Source organism: Acartia tonsa, chromosome 10 (genome assembly GCF_053477335.1).
Source record: "Acartia tonsa isolate MP-2025a chromosome 10, ASM5347733v1, whole genome shotgun sequence".
Classification (NCBI taxonomy): domain Eukaryota; kingdom Metazoa; phylum Arthropoda; class Copepoda; order Calanoida; family Acartiidae; genus Acartia; species Acartia tonsa.
The window spans coordinates 3729326-3747541 of NC_137269.1; the positions used below are offsets into that span (position 1 = coordinate 3729326).

General features: G+C 32.4%; 1 protein-coding gene across 4 annotated transcripts in view; it reads right to left on the reverse strand.

Annotated features, from left to right (window-relative positions):
- Positions 1-6484: 6484 nt before the first annotated feature.
- Amph (amphiphysin) overlaps positions 6485-18216 on the reverse strand; it is an 89054-nt gene continuing 77322 nt past the window's right edge. The window contains exons 12-16 of one of the 4 annotated variants that reach the window (XM_080173251.1): positions 16246-16557; positions 15067-15261; positions 14037-14077; positions 9895-9996; positions 6485-9568 (exon numbers count right to left, since the gene is read on the reverse strand). In XM_080173251.1, coding sequence (XP_080029377.1) covers positions 9485-9568; positions 9895-9996; positions 14037-14077; positions 15067-15261; positions 16246-16557 — 734 coding nt within the window. In that variant the 3' untranslated portion in view covers positions 6485-9484. The remainder of the gene's footprint in view (positions 9569-9894; positions 9997-14036; positions 14078-15066; positions 15262-16245; positions 16558-18216) is intronic. The other 3 variants (XM_080173252.1, XM_080173254.1, XM_080173253.1) reach the window with 3 other exon arrangements.

The following is an 18216-nucleotide window of genomic DNA, read 5'->3' on the forward strand; positions in this document are numbered from 1 at the left end:
CTTTCTATCTCTCTCTGTCTCTCTTTCTCTTCCTCTATCTATCTTTCTCTGTCTCTTTTTCTCTCCCTCTATATCTCTTTCCCTCTTTCCCTCTCTCTGTCTCTCTTTCTCTTTTTCTATCTCTCTTTCTCTGTTTCTCTTTCTCTCCCTCTATCTCTCTTTCTTAGTCTCCCATTTTCTTTCTATCTATCTCTGTCTCTCTTTCTTTCTGTATTGGAAGTATAATAGTATGTTGCGTTTGTGAACTCGAACCTTTATCCTTTCTGTTTTTTTGCTTATCATTATTGGCAGTTTAGAAAGCGCCTAAATTCAAAAAGTTCATAATTGAACAGGGCATTCCAAACAATGCTTGCGCAACCAAACATAAACAAAAGCTTGCGCATCCATCTTAATTCTTTCTTTCAAGAAGTGCGGAATATCTGTGTGATGAAAACCCATGTATAGTCAAAAATGTGGTGTTATCCGTACTGAAAAATACCTTTGAGTGCTTCCCGGCTTGACATGTTCAAACGACTTGGTAAGAATTCTTTCTTTTAAGCATTTTTAATAGAGTGGAATGATTTCTTAAAGACGGCAAATTAATTTCTTTATTTTCATTAAAATTAGACCAAGTAATTAATTTATTTTTGTATCAGAATATTTTAATAGTAGTCTATGATGATTTTATCCATGAATTATAAACTCGCATTAAGTTTTGATTTAATTTTAAGCAAAATAAGCCTAACCTTTTTTTATATATTTTGAAATATAAATTCAAAATCACAAAACCTTTTAAAAAAAGACGATTATGTCCAAATGAAAAAAGATTTATTTTCTTTTACAAGATTTATTTTCTTTTATGAAGTATTTAACATTTTAATATTTGATTATTAATTTTGTTATTTTTTATTTCAGCGTGACCGTTTTCATACAATAAATTGTATTAGTAACTACGCTGGTTTTGAATCATGTGGGAAGTAGCAGGTTTAGTACGTTTGTACTAAAAGATCTTGTACACTGCCAGGCAAAAGCCGTTGTACCGAAACACTCTCTCTCTATCTCCCATCTCTGTCTCTCTTTCTCTCCCTCGATATATCTCTTTCTCTGTCTCTGTCTCTATCTCTCCCTCTCTTTTTCTCTGTCTCTCTTTCTCTCGCTTTATCTCTTTTTCTCTCCCTCTATCTCTCTTTCTGTCTCTCTGTCTCTCTTTCTCTCCCTCTCTATCTCTCTTTCTTAGTCTCCCATTCTCTTTTTATCTATCTCTGTCTCTCTTTCTCTCTCTCTATCTCTCATCTCTGTCTCTCTTTCTCTCCCTCGATATATCTCTTTCTCTGTCTCTGTTTCTCCCTCTCTCTTTCTCTCCCTCTAGCTCTCTTTCTTAGTCTCCCATTCTCATTTTATCTATCTCTGTCTCTTTTTCTATCTCTCTTTTTCTGTTTCTTTTTCTCTCCCTCTATCTCTCTTTCTTAGTCTCCCATTCTCTTTTTATCTATCTCTGTCTCTCTTTCTCTCTCTCTATCTCTCATCTTTGTCTCTTTTTCTCTCCCTCGATATATCCCTTTCTCTGTCTCTATTTCTCTCTCTCTCTTTCTCTCCCTTTATCTCTCTTTCTCTCCCTCTATCTCTCTTTCTCTCTCTCTTTCTCTCCCTCTATCTCTCTTTCTCTCTCTCTCTCTCACTCTCTCTCTTTCTTTCCCTCTATCTCTCTTTCTCTCTCTGTCTCTCTCTCTCCCTCTCTCTCCTTCTCTCTCTCAGTCTCTCTCTCTGTCTCTCTTTCTCTCCCTCTTTCTCTCTCTCTTTCTCTGAATTTCTTTCTCCTTCTATCTCTCTTGTCTCTTCCTCTATATTTCTTTATTACATTTATTTGCTCTTTTTCTAAAAATCCTTTTATCATATTAATTTTTTTATTTCTCTAAATCTCTTAATATTTTGCTTTTAAATATTTATCAAATTACTTGCGGCTGCGCTACTATCATCTAAAATAGGTTAGAAGGGGATAAAATAGCCTAAAACCATCCCAAGGATTAAATCTAAACAAGGATGACAACATCCATAAAAGCGAAGCACTGAAACGGTAGGACAAATGGACATGAACACTTATATAGTGTCAGAACTGAATAATCAAAATATAAATGTATAAGAGTCGAAGCAAAACTGTAAGTAAATTTGTTGAAAACTGCTTTATACAGGATAATGTTCATGGACATACTTACATATTTAGGACTTGATTAATATTATAGAGTTGCTTCGTTTACAACATTATACTTTGTTGTCCCAGGAATCAATATACCAAAAATCAGATCAATCGGATGATTAGATCACATAAAAATTTGTTGTTAAAAAAGTAAAAAAATCAACATGTTTAAAATGGACGTACGGACATATTGGTAATGATTATAGAGTTGCTACGCTTTCTAAATCGTACCTAACTACTACAGGAATCACCATGCAAAATTTGAAATCGATAGGACAATTCTAACATGCCTAAATTAACGAAAAAAGCTATCCGTTACGGACGTACGGACGGACGGACCGACCCTAATTATAGTAAAGCTTCGCTTTTAAAAATAACATAGCCTATACTATCCTTTAACCTATGTGAAGCTTCCCTAAAATGTTTACAACAATCAGTTTTAAATCTAAGTTTTGAAAGTAAAAGCAAAGAGAAATTTTCAGGGGGGGAGGGTAACTTTTTTCTAGGGGCGAATTATCTTCGGAGGGTTGAGATACCCTCTACAAAAATAGTTAAAAACCTACCCTCTGGACCTATAAGACGCTTGATGGTAAAGATGCTTTCCAAATAGTACCTAATTGTTATAGCAATCAACAGACAAAATTTGAAATCCATAGGACAATTCTGACAAAATTTAAATAAGGAAAGGAGCTCTCTGTTAATTACGTACGGACGGACAGACTCTAATCATGGAAAAGCTTCGCTTTTAAAACGATAATTCACTTACCTTTAAAAAAAGGAGAACAATATATCCACTTAATTAATCACATTATAAATAAGATTTTTCACAAAAAGTTAACTTTATAGAAAATCATGTACAGAATTTGCAACTATAGGTGTTGGCCTATAAAAAATGCTCCAAAAGTCATTCTACATTATTAGTATAACATTACAAATTCAGGGAAACAAAATAGAATCTTTATTGTGGCAGTATGAAATAGAATAACTATAGGAATTTGAAAAAGCTTTTTTTATGAAAGCTTTCTTTCTTGACTGTTTGTGTACTACTAAAAGTACTTAAAAGTGCTTTCAATAACTTTCAAAGCAAATATTTATTTTCCTTTCTTTTATACATACACCAAAGATTCTCTGGGACAGTTAATTGTTCTACAATCCAATGATGAGAATCAAAATAACCCCCCCAAGATAGAATAAACTCATTGGTGGAAAAGTTTGGACATTGCTAGTTTTAAAATATAACCCAATCAAGTTTTTAAGTAAATTTTTAAAATAAACTTTAGTGATACATAAAATGTGCAAACACAGGGATCTAGAGGGATAATACAATATGACCGATACAATTATATACATCCCTAATGAGGATAATCAAAATAACCCCTTCTTTAGATTACGATTAGTGCTTGAAACGTTTGGACACTCAACTTAATGAACCACCAGCCAATTAAATTCAATAATAGTCCACAAAATTATTAAGATTTTAGGTAGAGGTCGGCTACGCTCCTAGATGACCCTAGGCGCCGCGCACTTAAGGCAATGAGTATAGTCGACCCTCCCCCTATTTTCAATAAAGAATAGTTATTTCTCGCATCATATTATAAACGGCTTTCCGCGGATATAGAATGTACAATTATGAGATTAAAACTAGTTTTTTTAGCCCCGAGGTGACGAAGTCACCGACTAAAAAAACTAGTTTTAATCTTATGATTGTACATTTCTATATTCGTAGAAAGCTGGATATAATACGATGCTTGACATAGTTTTTTCGTATGGATGAGAACCGGTTCCTATCCACCAAATTCGAATGAATACGAAAAAAAAATTTAAATTAATTTTTTTTTTATTTTTTTTTTTTTGGGGGGGGGCATTTTTTAAGGAGCTATTTCTAAGGATGGTATGATCCCTTCATCATTCCTAGGACCTATTAAAAGCTACACTGTAAAGGATCAGACCAGTTCAGCGGTAAGGCATACTGTCAGTTTTATAAAAGGAAGGATTGTTTTGATTAATAGGCCTATACGATATCATTTTTTATTTGACCTAGGGAATTTAAACACTAGAAAGTAAACAAGTACAATTATGTTCATATACAGCGTAGCATTATCTTCGTATAGCCTTTGAAGGGATGCACTACGAGATCTTATTTTAGTGCATCTCTGAACCACATTAGTGGGTTAAAATAGCACATCATTAGAAGTTAACAATCCTATGATTTTAAAGGTTTTTTGTCTGAAGCTTAAGATCTCAATTACTACTAGACCGATTTTTCAATTAAGCTTCACTTAGGCCCTGTGATGGTTTTTGATTTCCAGATTTAAGGCTTGAGATGGTTTTAAACTGTTTTATTATTCTTGGTCCTCTCAGTCCTTCAAATACAGAGCCCCTAGATGCTAGTCGTTAGTATAATATAAAGTAATAAGGTTTCTGTTGTCTGAAACTTAAGATTTTAATTACTACTGAATCGATTTATTTCTCCAATTTAGGGAGCTCCGTATAGTTTTAGTCAATTTAACTTTAAGATTGAAGTCTTGACTGGTTTTGGTTTATGCTATTAAAAAATCAAAGTCTCGGCATGGCTTCAGGCTATTTTTTTTTAAATCTTGGAATACAGAACCGCCGCTAGATGCTATCTTCCTAATATATAAAGCAGTAAGCTTTTTTTGTCTGTAGCGAAGGATCTCATTAACCGATGTGGTTCTCCTTTACAGTGAAGCTTCCAATGGGTCTGGAGATGGTTTCAGGCTGTGTCAATTTAAAATTTCTATGGACTAAACATATATTCATAGTGATTAAAATTATGTTTTAATAATTGATATTATTTTGTTCAGGTTGCTAACAGTAAATTTATGAATGAAAATTATCTAAACCTGAAGATTTATTACCTGATTTAAATAGTTTAAATATTTAAATATCCATTTTTGGTAATTTTTATTTTAAGTTTATATTTGCTTTTCTTTTCTTAATTAAAACTCAAACATTTCTAAATTAAAGATTATTTCTATTTTCAGATTAATCATCCAATTTATTAGCACACCTATTATAGGAATTGTAAGCTATATATCCAGTAATATAATAGTGTGTGAAGGGGTAAAAATGTACTGATAAGTGAAATAAATTAACCTAATAAAAATATACCTCCCCTTTATTCCGTTAATTGCAAGGATTGCATACCAAAAGTAGCTTTTAATTGGGACAATCACTACTCGCTAAAGTGAAGTATTTTTAAGTAATTGGGCAATTATTTTATTGGCTTGTGATTATAAGTTTTAGCCGCCACACAGGCCATTTTCCAACCTTCCATATCCCTTCGATAGAGCCCTAGATGATATGGGCACAGCCGCTAGTTATCGAATAAAATATTAACTGCTATTCAAAAGATAAAAGTTAGAAAAAATAAAAAATAAAATTCTTAAAAATCACAAAACCTTATCAGCTAAAGTAATTTTACATTGTGACAGAGTGACCTATAGATATTAGACATTCAGATGAAGAAATGTATAGTATAGATGTATATACAGGCAACTACCTCCCTTACTTTTTCAAAGACCTCTTATGTCTGCTTCTAAATTATTTTCTGCTTCTGTGCTGTGTTAATACAAGCGACATCATTGGTTGATTTTCAATGATCCAATAGAAAGGTTGCACAAGGCGGTTGCGATGGGGAGATACAGTTATTTAACCCTTTTCTCCCTCTAGTGTTTTACTCATTCAGACGGACAGTTAATCAAGTAAGAATAATTGAGCTGCTAAATATATTTTTTACTATTCTTACCGGGTCATTCTAGGAATCATTGTTACAAATAATAGAATAATTATATCATACAAAAAAAATATTGTCAGAAAAGGTTTAAATTGACATACAGACTTTCTAAAAAATATTACAGAGTTGATTCGCTTTCCAGATCTCGCAAAACTGTTACAGAAATCATAATCAGGAAGTTTGAAATCGATAGGACAATTCTAACATGCATAGATTAACAACAGCTAACCGTGATGTACGGACGGACGTCCAAACCCTTATTATAGAAAAGCTTAGCTTTCAAAACTGTTATTTTCAATACAAAATTTATTAATAAAATCTTAATAATAGTTCTTAACAATTTATATAAAAGCATATTTTTATATTTTATATTTAGATGTTAACTTGGTTAGGCTAGAATAAAATTAAAAATATTTACATTTTAAACAGATTTTTATTTAATATTTAAAGATCTAAACTTTTACTCATTTTGTTATCAATATTTAAATTTTTTAGTAGCGAAGCTTCTGTATAAGTTGTCGTCTTGGTCGTACGTCCACTGTCTTCACAGCCACACACTCACACACACACACAAACACACACACACACACATACAAACACACTCATACAGATCTATCGAATAGCCGTCACGTAACACATTCATTTAGATGATTATCATGGATCTAAAGGGATAAGACAATGGCCTATAAATTGATGTACAATGTACATTCCTAATGATAATACACTAGCTCTGTAGATTACAATTAGTGGTTGAAACATTTGGACACTCAACCTAAAGAACCAACCAATCAAAATTCATATAAAACCCCCCAAGTTGTTAAGCCAACGTTAATAAAACGGTATCATAACCCTTTGGGGACTAGAGTAATAAACAGACCAATCTACTCTCCCTTCCATGAAGATTGTTTGTTGGTCTTTCTTTTTTTAAATCTTAATATTAATATCTAAGAGCTTCGCTACTATTCCCTGTAATATTTATGTTTTTAGAGGGTAAAATGGTACTTTTTGAAAATCATTTTGATTCAAACGATTTTTACATTCTAAAAACATAAATAAAAACAAAATATTGATAACGTTTAAAGAGATTTTATTCTCCAAGACTAAATTTCATAATTTTAAGACATCCAGAAGATTTCCAGAAATCTAGATATCTTTCTAGATACCCAAAAATCATTTCAATAAAACAAATTTTTAATATCAAGAATATATTTCTTACTTTTGGTGATGCCCAAATTTAATACCTATAACCATGAAATCACATAATAAACCCTAGCTAGCCAGGGCAGAAAAGAAATTGTGAAAACCTGGTATAAATTTAAAGTTTAGGAATCACCAAATATTTTGGCACTTTGAGAAACAATCACAACATTTATAGTTAAAGGATGGTTTCAGACTAAACAAAAGTATTGCTTAATTTAACCCACTTACCCTTGACAGAAATTATTCATAAATTTTTTTCTTGTTTAAAACTTTAAAATATTTATTTTCTGATATTAAATTCTCGAAGCAAATTTTTAAAAATAAGATAATGATGATTGATTAATGTCAATGATAAGTGGGATAAATTAAGCAATGCTTCTATTCCATTATTAAAAAACACCCTGTAGTTAGATACACAAAGGTATTATAGTTTACCACTGGAGTTAATATTCTTTACTTATTTATGATGTTATGAAATAAAAGCTTTGTACTTTATAATTTAGGAATCTTAAGAATAATTCTATATACATATCTAAGAATGTAGATTGAATTACTCTTTGAAAAGTTTGGTCACTGCTAGTTTCCACCAAAACAATCATAAAAGTACCCAAAGTTTAAGCAAGCGAATGGGAAAGCGTGATAATAGAACTTTGATTACCATTGTAATTTATACTCCAATGACGCCCCCCTTCCTGATACAACCAAACTCAAAGATGAGATATTATTAGAATAGCTTCAGTAGTAAACAACAATACTTTCGTGAACCTAACTGATATAACACACCTGACTTGAACATAGTTTAGTGTAACTTTATCAAAGAGGTAAAATAAGTTTTACAAGAAAATCTATTGGTTCAAGCTAGGTGGGGTAAAAGGACAAAGGCAGAGGAAAAACAATCTTTAATCTCTCAACCTTTTTCCGAAATTCAATTATAAAGAATTTTCTGTATTTTTAAAAGAAAAAAAACAAAAAAAATGTACCTCGGTAGAAATTAAATTTTTTTAAAAATTTAAAATTTCAACAGATGGGTTATCAAATTTGATATTCTAATTTTCATTTGTAAAAAATATAAATAAAAATATTTCTATACAACCTGAAGACAAGATTAAATTTAGAATTAAGTATGGTTAAATTTATGCTTTTAGGTTACGTTTCACAACAATTTTGTATAGTTTTATGCTATTTAATGCTTACAATTCAAAAGGTTTAATGGAAAAGGTTAAAAAAAACTGTAAAATTAAAAAAAAATATTGCTTATTGTAAAATTCACAACATTAAAAAATTTGGCAGTTTTAAGACTTTTTAACGATCATTTAAATCATTTAATACATATTATTTTTTACGGGTTATATTCTACAATAAAAATTAAGTTGACAAGAAGTAAAATTAAGTAAATTATTGAAGTATTTATTGTGATTTAAGTAGAAAAAAAGTATTTTTTGTTTGAAATAATAAAAAAACAGTGGTTTATACTGTATGTATGTGTTATTTCATATAAAAATTAATCTTATGTACATGGCACTAAAATTTACTTTTACAATATATTCAAAATGAATGCCATTTTCCCTATTCTAAAACTTTTTAATAATTTCAATAATTAAAAAAATTGACAAGTATTTTTATGCTTTTTTTTTAGATAGGATAGTTTTTGAAGATATCTTATATTTTTTGGTTTGAGGGACCCTCAAGATGTTAAAAAAAACATAAATTTTGATGATTTTTGTATTTATCTAAGAGATATATACAAAAATAATCCTTCCCTTAATATATAAAAAAAAACTTGTCACATAAAAAACTGCTAATTTAAAAAAAAATACTTACTAATTACGACTAGTATCATAGTTTTAAATAAAAAATTATGAAAAATGTTCAAAAATAAAAAAAAGGGAAAATAAGGGAAAACTATTGTTGAGGTTGCGTGACTGAGGTGATGGCTTGTAAAAAAAATAGGATTACATAAATAGAAAAATTGGCCCAAAATAATCATTTTTACACAGAGCACTAAAAATATTAGCATTATTATTATTAGATTTAGATGTTTTCATTAAAAGATCTTTTAACATTGTTTTTCAGTTCAGAGATTTTACTCTCTGAACATTTTTTTCTTTAAAATTTTTCATCTAGTGATATAATATATCCAAATTTTTAAACAGAAAAACAACACATGGCTTTTTATCTATATTTTTGACAGAAGTGAAAAAATCACCTTTAAATAATTATTTGAAGACCAAAATCAATTCATGCATCCCTTATAAAATTAAATTAAAATTAGAAATAATAGATTGTTAATATATATAAAGGGGGTGTTTTCACCCCCCCTTGCTAGTATTATATATATATTGTGTTATTGTTAGTTACATAGGACGAGTAAAATTAGCCGGGAAAAGACCCTTCTGTCCTGTCGACTCCTTGATTCCCATCAACCAGCCTTCCTCCTGCAAAAATAAACAAGGAGGACAAAAGTTTCAAAGGCATAGCTAAATTAATCAATGAAAAATATGATTAATAGAATGAGTTACAGATATGGAAATAAAAACCCTTCCCTCCCCCCATCTCGTATTTTCAATTGATTAAAAAAAAATAATGTAGAAGAGGGGGATTCAGTGCTCGAACGATAGGCATGTTTTTCAATATCAAGATATAATAAAAATTCCCTAAAGTTTAAAAGACAACCAATGACGAATATGCTTATAAAAATTTGGGTTCTAGTGTTATTTACAGTCCAATGTCCCCTCCTTCCACGGTTGTTTATATTGAATGTTACCTGTTCCTCCGGGTCCTCGTACTCAATGACCTGCACGACCTCGCCGACCTCGAAGCTGAGCTCATCCACGTCCTCAGCCTGGTACTTGTAGGCAGCCTTCACCTAGATAGATAGATAATTATATACAGAGATAAATAGACAGATATGTACTGAAATAGATAGATACATCAACGTCATCAGCCTGGTAATTGTAGGCTGCCTTCACCTAAATAGATAGATAAATACAGAGATAGATAGATACAGCCACGTCCTCAGCCTGGTACTTGTAGGCAGCCTTCACCTAGATAGATAGATAAATACAGAGATAGATAGATACAGCCACGTCCTCAGCCTGGTACTTGTAGGCAGCCTTTACCTAGATAGATAGATAGATATATACAGGGATAGATAGATACATAAATAGATAGATACATAAATAGATAGATACATCCACGTCCTCGGCCTGGTACTTGTAGGTAGCCTTCACCTAGATAAATAGATAGATTCAGAGATAGATAGATTCAGAGATAGATAGATAGATAGATGGATAGATACAGAGATAGATAGATAGACAGATGTATCCACGTCCTCAGCCTTGTACTTGTAGGCAGCCTTCACCTATATAGATAGATAATTATATACAGAGATAGATACACCCACGTCCTAGATAGATAGATAGGTAGATGGATACAGAGATATTTAGATAGACAGATACAGAGATAGATACAGCCACGTCCTCAGCCTGGTACTTGTAGGCAGCCTTCACCTAGATAGATACAGAGATAGTTAGATAGATGGATAAGTACAGAGAAAGATAGATAGACAGATGTATCCACGTCCTCGGCCTTGTACTTGTAGGCAGCCTTCACCTAGATAGATACAGAGATAGATAGATACTGAGATAGATAGATACACCCACGTCCAAGATAGATAGATACAGTCATAGATAGATAGGTAGTTGGATACAGAGATATATAGATAGACAGATACAGATATAGATACAGCCACGTCCTCAGCCTGGTACTTGTAGGCAGCCTTCACCTAGATAGATAGATATGTACTGAGATAGATAGAAAGACAAATGTATCCACGTCCTCGGCCTGGTACTCGTAGGCAGCCTTCACCTAGATAAATACAGAGATAGATAGATAGATAGATACTGAGATAGATAGATACAGTCATAGTTAGATAGGTAGTAGGATACATAGATATATACATAGATAGACAGATACAGAGATAAATACAGCCACGTCCTCAGCCTGATACTTGTAGGCAGCCTTCGCCTAGATAGATAGATAAATACAGAGATAGATAGATACATCAACGTCCTCAGCCTGGTACTTGTAGGCAGCCTTCACCTAGATAGATTCATAAATAGATACTGAGATAGATAGATAGATAGACAGATAGGTATAGAGATAGATAGATAAATTATATATTGTTGTTTATGGATGAAAGAGATACAGAAATAAGCAGATAAATAGATGATCATTACCATGGATGATCAATGTGACAAAAAAATCTGTCCAACTTTTAAATGTATTTTTAGCAAACGAAGATGTTTTTATAAGAAGGGGAAGGGAGGGGACAGAAAAATAGCCAAAAGCCAACCTAGAAGCTGCTCTTAAAAAAATAGAACAGAATCGGTTCAGTGGTCAGAGAGGTTTTAATGTAAAAAGAAAATTCACAAAACCTTGGGTGGATAAAAGTTTAAAAATATAATTAAATGTGTAAAAAAAACACTTAAAATCAATAAATATTCACACAGACATATTTTTGACGTCAGAAAATAATTGCATCAAAATAAACAATAAATATGTTTGGACTTAGGAGCGTAGTTTCTCGTTATATATGTAAACACTAGAAGCCTATATGGCGGCACTTAAAATGCTTTCTTTTTAAATATTTAAGTTAAGAAATAATTTGTCTATGTTAAGATGAGCTGTCTTTCAGGTGCAGCCTAGCGGCCTTTTATTTTTTTGGCATTTCTTTTCTATGGTTGAAGGGTGGAGGTACCCTCCCACGAAATAGTTATAAACCTTCCCAGGACCATTGTAAAGGAGAACCATATCGGTAAGCGGTACAAACAGACACAGATCCTGTTACTTTATTATAAGGATTTGTGCTGTTATCATATTAATATAAGACTGTAGAAAATATCTAAATGTAACATGTTGATGCTCCTATGGTTCTATGCATGTTGCTATCTTTGTTTTAATAACGATACAATGGCAATCATTTTATTTTCAGTATAGATTCAAAACCAATCAATATCCGCTGGATTAGAACAGAGTCTCAGCCATACTGAAAAATCATGTATAGCATCGTATTGCATATAATTGTCCACGAATATTCAAATAAAAATCATAATATTAGTACCAGATTTGTTAGCCCGGGCCTTCGGATCCTCGGGGCAAAAAAAACTGGTTTAAATCTTGAACATTGGATTGTTTATTACATTAGTCCCCGAAGTTTTATTATAACGTGCTCTTATTCGTTGTCTGAACAACTTTGGAGACTTTTATTGCATTTTAATTGGAATATACGGTAGGGGTAATCTTTTGTATCATCATTGAGGATGTACACCAATATATCGGCCATTGTCTTATCCCTTTAGATTCGATAGTATAGCTTCGATATTAAAAAAACTTTTGTCTGTCAATACTACAAATAAGCAAACATAGGAAAACAAGGATAACATTTATAACAGTATCATAGCCATTACAGGGATAAAGAATTTAAAGAAAGGAGAATGGTATAAGCACAAGAAACAAACTTTATGATTAATTTAGATCGAGTAAGGATCAAGAGAGACCAGAGGACCCCATTTATAGGTTTAAGTGAAAGAACTGTTATGGTATAACTATCTTACAAATATGTATGACTAATACACATTTGCCCCATATACGTAAATCTATCCTCAAAAATCCTATAAAAGTAAAGGGATGTTGTATGTACCGAAGGATATTGCAAACCGTTGAACTGATATGTTTTGCCTTTAAATTGTAGCTTCTCATAGGCCCTGGGAAGGTTTATAATTATATTTGGGAAAGGCAACCTCAAAAGAGATTTCGCCCCTAGAAAAAATGACGACAATCTATTTTTTCCTTTTTCATTTAAAAACTAAAATTGAAAATGGGGGAAGGGGTACGAATTCCCCCCCCCCTCAACCTCATACGCTCCTAGAGGCCCAACGATAAGACGGACGGAAAAATGAATTATAGAATAGCTATGCTGCTAAAAAGCCTGCATTTTTAGAAATTTTATGTGGGCGGTCGAAAAAAAGTGTGCATATAGTTCAACAAAAAATCTTCCAAAAATGTCAAATAGGAACCTATACAAGCAAAGGTATCGCGGCAATGACAAATAAAAAACAAGCAGGCATCCAATGCCTCAGGGAGGGGGGGGGGCTGTTAATTACGCTAGTCCCCAAAGTTTTATAATAACTCTTTCTTATTCGTTGTGTTAACAACTTAAAGTGTCTAAATGTTTCAACCAATAATTGTTATGTACTAAAAGGATAATTTTGTTCATCATTATTGGAGATATACTTTAATTAATCGGTCATTGTCTTATCCCTTTATATCCCTGAGCTGCGGTACTAAATTGTATATTATGCTAGGTTGTTTTAAAGGGCTATATTAATCAACGCATTAAAAGTGCGATGAACCTTTTGATATTAATTAGTATTTTTTTAGTAGCGAAGCTACTCTGTAAATAATATGTGTCTGTCTCTAGGTCTGTAAGGCCATTTTACCCTCAACGATTAAACATTGTACGCACTTACATATTAAACAAATTATTCTGTTAAATAAAATAATAGTAAGGTTTTTTTTCTGAATCTTAAGATTTTACTATTAAAATGATTTAGTTCTGCTATTTTAAGAAAGCTTTACATTAATCCTATGATGGTTTTTAGGCTTTTTTATTTTTAGATTTGAACCTTGTGTTGTTTTTTGGCTATTTTTCTATCCCCTTACCCCTTTGAATGGAGATAAACTTGATGTCAAGAGAGTGATGTGCTTGCGTCATAACAAAAGACGTGAAATATTGTACCATAAGTAAAAATTATTGAATTATTTTGAAACCAGACGAAATCAATGGCTTTGAACCATAATGGCTTCAAAACAAAGGGCGTGCAATCAATTAAATATTTTTTTTACCTTATATAAGACTCCTGGTGGCATATTATCAGTACTAGCTCCTAAAAATAATTAAAAATTAATTTAGGAAAATTAAAAAAAATAGATATCTATATAAAGTTTTTTTCAGCTCACAGAGAGGGAAAGAACATTGGATTATAATTTATACTGGTACCCAAAATTTACCACATTCAAATTAACAGTTTCCAAATAATTCAACCAATAATAATTCAATAACCAAAAGGGATAAGTTTGTTTTTCCTTATTGAGGGTGCAATTCAATTTATCATCCATTGTCTTATCCCTCAAGATCCCTGGGTAGTGAAGCTACTCTTTAATATTGGTATGTCTGTCCAGCTGTTCGTTTCTTTGTGCATCTATCTTACAGTCTTTTTTCTAGTATTGATTTATGTGGGGGGGGGGTTGAATTACCCTCCCCAAAATAATTGTGATCCTTCCCAAATCCTACAGGAAGATTCACTGTAAAGTAAACCATATCGGTCCGGTGGTTGGCAAGCTCTAAAACGCACACACATCCTGTTACTTTAATTATTTCTGTGCTAATCCTGAACATATTTTTTCTTGTTCCAAAACGTGTTGGTTAGTACCAAATAAAAGTGAAATTAAAAATAACTTACTTTTAAACAATATAATTCTAAATGTTTTTGGGTTAATAAATTATTAAAAAGCAAATTAAAAACACATAAAACAAAAAGTTGGTATTAACCTACAGGAACTAGATTCTTGAGGAAGTTAAAACTACAATTCGACGAATGATCTGTCGCTAAAGATCTTTGGAATGGCAGGATATATGTTTGTGATTTGTTGGTTCCTAACTAGTAAATCAACCAATAATCATAATCTACAGAAGGGGTAATTTTGTTTAATATCATTGATAATGATCATTGATTTAATCCTTAAGAATATACTATAATACTTTAACTTTCATTGTCTTATCCCCTACGATCCCTGTAACTCCCCTTTTATAACAATGATAAAATTTAACCCTTTATCGGTCGAGTTTTTATAAAAAAAACTTATTTAGTCTTACCCGGGGGAATTTCTTGGCGGGACAACATCCTACCATTACCATTCTCCTCAATGCGATGATGACCGCCGCGGTCATTATCGTCCCGGTCGGGCTTGTTGAACCGGTCATAGCCTCCGGTGGTGCGGTCATGACCGACAACCTCATAGTCCTTGGTGGGGCTGTGACCGCGGTATTTGCTGCCGCTTCCGTTAGTAGCTACAATAGAAAACTGTTAATAAATGGGTCACTTTTTAGCAATTTGGGCAAAAAAATTTGCATTTTTGTTGATTAATAAATTAACTACATATTTTAAGAGTATTGAACTTTAAAAATCACCCAAAAAGGCTAAAAATGCCCAGATAAACCCTTCTAATAGAGGATAAAGTCAATTACAATTTTACAAAAAATAATTTCAAAAATTAAATTTATTTCTTTTTCCTCTACTACAATATTATTATTAGTCTGTGATTAATCAAACTATGGTGCTAAGTTAATTCAAACCAAATTAATGTATATTTTGTTATTTATGTTTAAAAAATTTAATTAATAAATTTTAACATTATAGCTGTTTTGCACTCTAAATTCATCTATTTTTTTTCTCAAAAACCTAAGCTTAATAATTGTTAGAGCACACCAACTAAAAATATTAGCAGCAAAGTCAAGTATTTTGATCCATAAAGTATGATTGGTTAAAATTTTAAAAAAATCATTATTAAATGGTAGTACGATTTGATTAATATTTGCTCCACAATGCCTCTTAGTAGTAGTTTTGGTAGTATTTGAGGGATAGCCAGTTGCTATCTTCCCTAAGTAAAACTGCTGGCTATCCCTGGCGATGATTAGGGATGGCCAGGTAAGATCCTCTATCAGGACAAGCTAGCAATCCCTGGTTGTTATTAAAGTTATAAGGTTGAGTGCGGTGTCATGTGTTAGATATCCCTTTCATCTGGTTGTTAGCTTCAAGAGTGCACCCACTATTATCTATCTATAGACTATACAGCAGCTAGGCAGAGCTTCCCCTGTCCAATCACCCAGCTCCCCCATTGCTACTGCTCACTTACTGTCCAATCATCTTCTTGGCAACAGTACTGTACATTAGGAGGGGGTAGGGGAAATTTTAAGTTGGGACTTGACTGGGTAAGAAAATCAAGAAAAAAGAGGATTATTAATATGGGTGGGTGGGTTTAAGAGTGCACATACTTGGTTTCTTAGTTTTTCCATGGCCATTTGTCATAACAGGTTCATCACTGTCTAAATCTCCATTGTGGCGGGGGCGTGGTTTTAGAGCCCCGCCACCATTGACCACAGGACTTTCAATGCCAAACTCATCATCAAAAGAGGCATCGGGGGCTGGCTCCAGCCGGTCAGGTAAGTGGGGGGTCGAGACAGATTGTCTTCCGCCAGTAACATTTGTTTTAGCCGTCTGATAATAATTTCTGACATGGCTGAGCAGATCAGAGGAGAAGCTTTGCACCTTTTTCAAACTGTTTGGACTCAAAATTGTTGACTTTGCTGCAAAAGAAAATTATATTTGTTTGTATAAGCATGTTTCACTCATTTTTGGTATTGTACCTGGGTTCAGAGGAAAAAAAGAAGCATAATGGATGTAGAATATACATGGATATTATAACAGGGGATACATTATTATCAATTCAGTTTGCTAAGATGGAACTCATTCATTGGTCAATTCATTAATCAATTAGGAGAGAAAGTGATGTGGTAAAGGGGGGGGGGACGTTATATTAGCCCACTGCAAGTTTCACTTTATTAGAGAACATGAAAATCTGTTGTAAGATCCATGTAATAATATATCCATTAGTAGCAGATGCAGAATTTTTCTGGAAAATTTTGGGTTTATCAACCCTATTCTAAAATTTGTATAATCCAGAAAAAAACTATAAATAAAACAAAAATGAACGACAAAGGGGATTTAATGATTATGAAAAAGCAATAAAAAATAAAGCTGTTATATCTAAAGCAAAGTTGTATTTTATTTCAATATTCAGCTTTTATATTTTTATGTTCTTAAGTTTTAAATCAAATTTTATATATAATCCTATGAAAGTGAGTCTATTTTGATAGCAGGATGGTTTTTAGCTATTTTATCTAAATAAATGATGGTTCCTAGATGCTTAGGGCAGAGACATGGAAATATATAAAAATGTATTGAAAACCCTTTTCCAGTATGGCTTTGAAACTGATTAATGTCCGCTGGTTTAAAACCAGTTCTCAGCCATAATGAAAAATTATGTGTAGCATCGAATTACAGACAATTTTTGACGAATCTTAAAATAAAAATCATAAATATAAAAACCAGTTTGTTAGACGGGCCTTTAGCTGATTTGATTTTTATAATTTTTCATTTTAATAACCGCGGAAAGCTGTCTATAATCTGATGCGTTAAATAAATATTCTATTCTTTATTCAAGCTATGAAAATTATTCATGGTTATAATTCTAAATATCTTTATTGGTCATTTTATCAAAGAAATTGGATGGGTTTCCTAAGAAAATAATTAGATAAGATTTAATATCCATGACACTAAGTAGAACAATGTCTTCCTGTCTGTCTATCTAAAGCTTTTTGTTCGTTTCAAGCTTATTGGCTATATATGTCTGCGGTGTGTTAAAACCCCACGCCCAAAAATATTGACCTCCCCCCCCCAAAAAAAAGTGGTGAGACCCAGCTGACAAAAACAAAAATATGTTGATTTTTATGTTACCCTTCAATTATCTTAGTGCGAAGCCACTATTGTATTGTATAACTTATTTTCTTATTTGCTATTCATCTTCTCATGAACATAATGGTCCTTGCTATTCATTATCCAAGTCCAATTGTCTGCCCTAAGTAAATTATGTGCTTTCGCACAAAGCACTGATAACCCCCCCCCCTCCCCCTAATTTTTCAAATAAATTAAAAATAAGGAAAGAGGTATACTTTCTTGTTTGTTTGTTTGTTAAATTTAGGTCAGGCTAGGTTAGGCTAGGTTTTATTCGGTAATGGGTTGCTCAAAAATAGAGGGGGTTGAGGGGGGGGCCCGGGGGGGGGGCAGTGCTCAACAGTCAATTTGTGTGAAAGCGCACTAGAATGACTAAGTTATGACCCCATGGTAAATTTTGAAAACAAGGTGTGCAAAATAAAATTAGATTGAACCACACCAGGGATATAGGG